Here is an 8,515-nt window from a genome sequence, read left to right as displayed (position 1 = left end):
TAACGTATGGCCTCGAATATTCTAAAAGTTTAAATTCTAATGGGTGCTCTCTAAGAGAGTCGAGCCTAAAATCTTAGAATACTACTCATAAACAACTTACTAACCAAATAGCTGCTAGACCCTCTTCAGTAAAACTAGGCACTGTTTGGCAACAAGAAATTGTGTCTTATCTAAGAAATTGTGTTTTGTTGACTTGGTCAATAAGCTAGTAGAGCTATTTGGTGATAAAAAATAGGAGGAGATTATTTTGGAGATTATATCTTTTGCAAGTAGCTTTTGGAAAGCTATCTTAAGTAGCGTTTATCTTTGGGAAAGATTTGTCAAATTTTTCCTTCTGTTTTTACCCCTAATAATTAGGCCAAATGAAAGCTACTACCCCACCTAAAAAACCCTAGCTCTTTTTCATTTCACACCTGACACCCCTTCTGCTTCTCCTGAACATGTTTCTCTTCCATCTCCATTGAAGGCCATTGTCAAGGTAGTTTCGACCCTCTCATTGGACTTCCTTTGTTTGTACAACCCATCATATCAAGGTAAGTACCCAATTTTTTTTTTAAATTTTTCGGATTCTGTTTATGGTTCTAATTTCGCAAAATTTTGTCTTTTATTCTAATTTTATATCAATAATATTGTATGTCCTTTTTAGTCATTTAACAAATTTAAGCTAGTTGTACAGCTACTTTTGCCAAACCAATAATATTGTATGTCCTTTTTAGTCATTTAACAAATTTAAGCTAGTTGTACAGCTACTTTTGCCAAACAGCTCTACTTCAATCAGCGTTGTACAGCTACTTTTGCCAAACAGCTCTACTTCAATCAGCTAGCTACACAGCTATCAGCTTTCAGCTACAATTTCACAGCTTTCAGCTATAATCTCGTAGCTTTCAGCTATTTTTGCCAAACAAAGCCTAGATAATATATATACAACGCTTACAATAACAATAATTCGGTTTTTCTATAGAGTGCCTATTGGTACTCTATAAGAGAAGAGAGATAGAGAAAAATGAATAGGTCATTGCCCCCTGATTTACATTAATTTCTGTGCATAATTTATTTTTTTCTATCTTTCCTCTCTTATAGAGTGTTCATGGGTACTCTGTAAAAAAACCGATAATAATTATACTGAAGCAAATACCGAATACTTTATGAATACCACGGAATAGCCCACCTAATTCTCTAGCCCCTGGATTTCAGCAATCAATCATCACCCAATAATACAACCGTTTTGTCGTCACATCAATAATATAATTATTAAAAAAGAAAAATACCAGTATCTATTTTTCTACTACCCAACATGGAGACCTCCTTTATAAAAAGCTACCACGCTAAATAGATCACCCAATTGACGATTCTCATTCTCTCCAAACTGAAGCACTCTCCTCTCGCTCCTCCTCCTCCTTCAATCTCAACCCAGAAATGATCCGAAAACTATCGGATCCGATAAGCCCATTAGAGAGAAACCCACAATCTCCTAAAGGGTGGAAGAATCGTGAATCGGATTGTATTGGGCTTCGCATAGTACTAGTGGACAGCTCGTTGGAGCTCCAAAAAGGATCGGACACGGTAAAATATCATCACGTATCGGTTCCGATAAGTATTGGTGTGAACAAAAGAGGTGGATTTGGGTGCGATTGGAGATGTTGTGATGAGGGTAGATCGGAGAAACGTGGAGGGATTTTTTGTGGGTCGCCGACGATGGAGACTGAAGATTTATCGGGTTATCGGATTGCGGATTTTCTCAGCTTTTGCTATTTGTGTAGGAAGAGATTGGATGGGAAAGATATCTACATGTATAGGTAATTTACGTGAACCAATTTTTTACCCCTTCTCTTAATGATATATAAATAAATAATACATTTATTAGTTTAAGAGTCAAATAAATGACCGATTCCGCCGCCTCGAGCTCAGGAACCGCCACTGCCGCGCCTCGAGCTCAGCGAATTGTGGCCTGAGAATGAGGAGCAGAGAGCCATCGCATTGGGTTTTGGATGACGCTCCGCCCGCCCTCGATTTCATGAAATAGGGCTAAGAACTCTGGGAGACGACGGAGAGTCATCGATCGTTTTTCTCATAAAAAACCCACAGCTGTACGGCGTACCCCAAATCAACAGTTTTGCCACGCTAAATTTTTATCTCGCGCAGAAGTTCCTGTAGCTCGGAGCTCAGGGTTAGTTGTCCATATATATTATATATATATATATATGTTATATTATATTATAATATATATAGTAGTATATATATTATAAACTTATTGCAACTTAAGTGGACAATCCACCAAATTTTTCTTACTACATTGATGAACTTACTTGAGATTCCGTGCATCCATATGAAGAGATTTTTTCATTAATTGCGATTAGAAAACTCTCGATGGATGGTCCACCTTAAGTTAACATAAGTTTTCTATCTTCTCTCTTCTCTCTCCACACACGACACACACACACACACACACACACACACACACACACACACACACAACACACATAATTATATACTATATATCATATATATATACTTATATATATATATATTATAGACGAGAGAGGGAGGAGATGCAGCGTAGAGGGAATCTGCACGATCATTCGGACAGTACATAACGGGATCACTATCGGAGAATGTATTAAGCGAGCACCTCCTAACGTATGGCCTCGAATTTTAAAAGTTTTAAATTCTAATGGGACGTGTGCTCTAATGAGAGTCGAGCCTAAAAATCTTAGACATACTACTCAATAAACAACTTACTTACAATAGCTTGCCTAGACCCTCTTCAGTTAAAACTAGGCACTGTTTGGAACAAGAAATTGTGTCTTATCTAAGAAATTGTGTCTTTGATTGACCTTGGTCAATAAAAGCAGTAGAGCTATTTCGGTGCATAAAAAATAGGAAGGCAGATTATTTTTGGAGATGTATATTCTTTTTGCAAGTAGCTTTTGGAAAGGCTATCTTACAGTAGCGTTTATCTTTGGAAAGATTTGTCAATTTTTTCCTTCTGTTTTTTACCCCTAATAATTAGGCCAAAATGTCAAAGCTACTAACACCCCACCTAAAAAACCCTTAGCTTCTTTTTCATTTCACACCTGCACACCCTTCTTTGCTCTTCTCCTGAACAATGTTCTCTTTCCATCTCCATGAAGCCATTTGTCAAAAGGTTAGTTTCGACCTCTCATTTGGACTTTCCTTTGTCTTTACAAACCATGCATATTCAAAGGTAAGCTACCCAATTTTTTTTTAAATTTTTCGGTGTTCTGTTTATGGTTCTAATTTCGGCAAAATTTTGTCTTTTTATTCTAATTTATATCAATAATATTGTATTGTCCTTTTTAGTACATTTAACAAACTTTAGTAGTTGTTTAACAGTACTTTTGCCAAACAGCCTCTACTTCAATCAGCCCCTAGCCTACACAGCTATCAGCTCTTTCAGCTCAATTTCCACAGCTTTCTCAGCTATAAATCTCGTATGCCTTTCAGCTTTTTTTGCCAAACAAAAGCCTAATAATATATATTACACGCTTTTACAATAAGACAATAATTCGGTTTCTATAGGTGCCTATTTGCGTACTCTATAAAAAAACGAGAAGAGAGATAGAGAAAAATGAATAGGTCATTGGCCCCGCTGATTACATTAATTTCTTGTGGCATAATTTTATTTATTTTCTATCTTTCTCTCTTATAGAGTGTTCATGGTCGTACTCTGTAAAAAAACCGCATAATAATTATACTGAAGCAAATATCGATACTTTAATGAATACCACGTGATAGCCCACTCTAATTCTCTAGGCCCTGGAGTTTCAGCAATCATATCATCACCCAATAATACAAACCGGTTTTGTCGTCACATCAAAGTATAATTATTAAAATAGAAGAAAGATACGAGTATTATTTTTCTACTAACCCAACATGGAGACCTCCTTTATAAAAAGCTAACCACGCTAAATAGATCACCCAATTGACGATTCTCTATTCTCTCCAAACTTGAAGCACTCTCCTCTTCGCCTCCTCCTCCTTCCTTCAAATCTCAACCCAGCAAATGATCGAACAACTATCGGGATCCGATACTTAAGGGGCCCATTTAGAGGAGAAACCCACAATCTTCCTAAAGAGGTGGAAGAATCGTGACTGCGCATTTGTATGTGGCTTCGCAAGTTACTATAGTGAGGACAGCCTGTTGTGAGCCTCCAAAAAGGGATCGGACACGGTTAAAATATCATTTCACCGTATCGCGTTCGGCAATAATTATTGGTCGCTGATAACAAAAGAGGGTGGATTTGGTTGCGCATGGGAGGATGTTATGGTGAGGTTAGGATCGGTAGGAGAAACGTGGACGGGATTTTTTGCTTCGGGGCGTCGCGACGGATGGAGACTGAAAGATTTACGGTTATCGATTGCGGATTTTTCTCAGCTTTTGCTAATTGTGTAGGAAGAGATTGGAATGGGGAACAAGATAAACGCTACATGTATAGGTAAATTTAACGTGAACCAATTTTTTCACTCCCTTCTCTTTAATGACGGTATATAAAGTAAATAAACGATTTATTAGTTTAAGAGTCAAATATATTTGGGAAGGGTCCGCCCCCCCCCCCCCCCCCCCCCCCCCCAATATGTTATAAATTCTAATTGGTATCGAATTTAAATTTAGCACAAATTAGTCAAGTATTGAATTTGGGAGAATTAGTTATTGATACATTAGGACACAAATCATTAACATTTAACTAATTGTGTTTTTTTTTAATTCATTGTTACAGAGGTGAGAAAGATTTGTGGGCGTGATGCCGATTCAAAAGATTGTAAGGCGATGGATAGTTCCATGGGAGAATTGCGGATCCGAAGCGTTGAGATCATCGGATGCCTCGAGATCGTCGTATACCGATGATCGGCTCTTTTTTACCGGCGTTGCCGCCGCATAAAAGTATATGTGTAGATGATTAATGTTGCGAAGTTAATTCCAATGAGGAGGAAAACGGCTTAATTAGATGTATAGAAGCTATACATATGAGACATGATATTAGAGCAATTTTCCTAACATTTTTCTACTATACTTTAGCTTTTAATTTGGATAAAAACGTCAGATATGATCTATGAGTATAGAGAAAGGAACATAAGTTTGAAGTCTTTTGATTCATAGGGAATTAAGAAGATGTACAATTGACATTAAGTGACATTAAGTTGGGTTTGCATATAAAAGCTCGTATCAACACTAAGAGAGAGATGAGAAATTAGAGAAGGTGATTCCAGGTAAGAAGAGTTAGAGCTAGGCAACGTAAACTAAATTTTAGAGGGAGATAATAAGCTTAAGTTGAATCTTTCCATGCTCAATAGAGACCATTAAAAATGTCATCAAATTAGTTTTTCATACAAGAAAGAACGAAAGAAAAAACTCTTTACTATTTAATAGGGTGTTCATAATCAAGAGCAAAGAAGTAAAAATAAAAATAAAAATAATACAAGAAGAAGAAAAAGAAAATTTTGTCACGACAAAAGTCTAGTCAAGTGTAGTTGGCTGGACTTTGTTGTTGTAATAAACTAAATCTATTGACATTCGGACTAAGGTTCAATATGAATAATTAAACAGCTAGATATTCCACGGAGTTTAAAGCTTGTACAAGTAGTGAGTTGGATTTTATTGGAAAATATATGTTAAGAGTTTTGCTTCCGTGCTCCAAAAATAGTTTTATTTAAACTTTTATTTAAAAGGGTAAAAAGGTACGTATTCTTAGCATTTCTGTGAATTATCAAACTAACGGAGTAACTCATATTTAGGTATTAATTAATTTTTACTATATTTACGAAACTAACAGTGGTACACGAAAGATAGTTGTACAAGAAAGATATTCGTATTCCTGTTGTCTCTTAAATCTATTACGAGAGAGTAAATAGATAGCAGAAGTATTTATTTACTAATGTTGCCATCGGTACTCTAAAAATTAAATTTTCGAGCACCGAAGCTGTCGCCAAACATTAATTATGGTCAAGTAGATAGCTCGAAGAAACTAACCAACCTCTTAATATAGACCGTATCACAGTTAACGAAAAAGAAAGGCGTATACTTTTTTTTCATTATAATAGTTGCGCGTTAATATTTTCCTATCCAAAATGGACGAGATTATCTTGAAATAATATGCAAAGACATATGATAATTTATGCTTCTCCGGTTGAATAAACTTTAAATTTGAAGTCTCGCCCAAGGTTCAGAACATGAGGGTGATTAATATAAGAGGTTAAAAGAATGGAAAATGACTTAAGGACCCAAAATATGGGACCAATGGAGGGGATAAGTGAGGTGTCCTCTCCCTATTGCATAATGAATTGGCATGGTCAACTCATTATGCAATAGGGAGGGGACACCTCACCTGTTCCCTCCTTTGGTCCTATATTTTGGGTCCCCATAGCAGTACTCTTAAAAGAATACATTTTCACCCAAGAGGGTCTAGCCGAGTTGATAAGCTACTTGTGAGTAATACTCTAATATCTCATGTTCGACTCCTAGGGAGTACCCACAACAATTAAATTTCCTGGAATACCCGAGACCATGTGTTAGGAGGTGCTCCTTAGTCATGTCCGAGGGTTTTGATGCCCATGGTCTGAAGAATCATGGGATGTTTCCTCGTCAAACCAAAGAAGAATGCATTTTCTTGAAATTTTATTATCTTCTTACTTTTTTTATTTATTTTAAAGCATCAAATAAAAAATGCATTTTCTTAAAATTTTATTCTTTTTTTTTAAAGAAAGGGAGGCACTAGTGGCACACCCTTGGACACACTCTTAGCCACACCCCCTCACCTGCTACAGTGCAGGGGACCCCACATGGGATTTTTTAAAAAATCCCATGTGAGACCCCTGCACTGTAGCAGGTGAGGGGGTGTGGCTGAGAGTGTGCCGAAGGGTGTGCCTCTAGTGTTTTTCTTAAAGAAAACGGATTCTAGTGATCATGTGATATGGGCTCTCATCATCATGTACTAATTATTAAAATCGAGTATGACCAAACAATATTTCTTCTTTGTAGCTCTTCTACGCTATCTTCTTGCTGGTTTTGATTTACCGAATCATTAATTTAACGCAGACTATATCAGTATTTTCTTATTTTCCGGATTTTTTGGGCTTGAATCTTCCCATTTGTATGATATTAAGAGGGAGATTCCAAGTTAATATAACATATACACACATATTTTGTGACCATATGTACGATACATATTTCTCCTTCGACTATGTTTGCGTACTCAACAGGATGAATTAACGGTTGAAACAAAATTGAGCCTCCTCTTGATAATATTCTCGATAAATAAGTAACTGAATGACCAACTTAAATTTAAATTCATTGTTTTTCAAACGAAACATAAATATTATATGCTTGAAGACGTCTCTTTTCCCTCCTTTATAACGAAGAAATTAAGTTTTTTCAAAACATTTTGATGTCTTCAAGAATGACATCCATAACAAATTATCACTCTATCAACCCTCATTTGAGTATATTTTATTGCTAAAATAAAATAATGATAAAAATGGAAGACAGTGCTACATATTGGTGAGATTTATTATATTTTCCATATGTTTGTTCACCAAATCACAGTTCAATATGCTGACGCCATGCACCATCAATCAATTTGAGAAGCCTTCCTGCCAATTATTTGTTGTCTAGTTGCAACAACTAATCACTCTAACATTAAATTGATCTCCTAAAGTATGGCACTAGCTAATTAATTAACTTACTAGCTACTAGTATACTTCATTTTTGTCTCCTAATGTCATCATACTAATATGCATAAAGCCATGTAAACAAATCCGCTATCACATTATAGGGTCTCTAAAATAAGGTATTTAAAGTACATTCAATGGGCTAGGTTTGATGATTATATATATATACACACACATTGGTATTTTGTCCACGGTAAAATAACAATAAAGAGTATTCAAAATCATTAAAAATGATTAGTGTCACTTTAGTTGAAGATTTCTTTGCAGATCTGCTTTCATCAGAATATAATCAATAAAAAAAATATAGGTCATATCTTAAAAAATATAAAACATACTAATTTCATATAATCAATTCAAATACCAAGCTTAATGCAAGTAGTCTAAGAGGGAATAGATCTCTGTCAAGTAGCACTATCTTTGTCTAAAGGAAAATGATAGAGACACATCACCAACCACAACCATAACCACACACACTCTCTCATTTGCTACAATGCATCGGGCCTCACATAAGATTTTAAATTTTTAAAATATCATGTGGGGCCCGGTGTACTGTAGCAAATGAGAGAGAGTGTGTGGTTGGGGTTGGGGTTGGTGGTGTGCCCCTAGTGTCACCCTTGTTTACCTCTTACTTAAGCTAATGGTAACTGCTAGGGCTGTCAATTCGAGCCGGCCTGGCCCGGCCCAGAAAATCGAGCCCGACAAAACCGAAGCCCGGACCCGGGCCGGTTTTTGGTTTATTATTATTATATTTTTAATTTTTTTTATTTTTTAAAAGTTTTAAAATCCCCATAAATCATAAAATATACATAAAATTACAGAAAATAACATA

At 35.9% G+C, this 8,515-nt stretch overlaps 1 protein-coding gene across 1 annotated transcript; it reads left to right on the top strand.

The window, feature by feature from the left end:
• On the top strand, positions 1,328-4,771 carry LOC109833602. The gene is made up of 2 exons (XM_020401340.1): positions 1,328-1,796; positions 4,740-4,771. Exons 1-2 carry the CDS (start codon positions 1,417-1,419, stop codon positions 4,762-4,764), a joined length of 405 nt encoding a protein of 134 aa, XP_020256929.1. The 5' UTR covers positions 1,328-1,416; the 3' UTR covers positions 4,765-4,771.

Source organism: Asparagus officinalis, chromosome 3 (assembly GCF_001876935.1).
Source record: "Asparagus officinalis chromosome 3, Aspof.V1, whole genome shotgun sequence".
Taxonomy (NCBI): domain Eukaryota; kingdom Viridiplantae; phylum Streptophyta; class Magnoliopsida; order Asparagales; family Asparagaceae; genus Asparagus; species Asparagus officinalis.
This window is presented reverse-complemented; position numbering and strand designations above follow the sequence as displayed.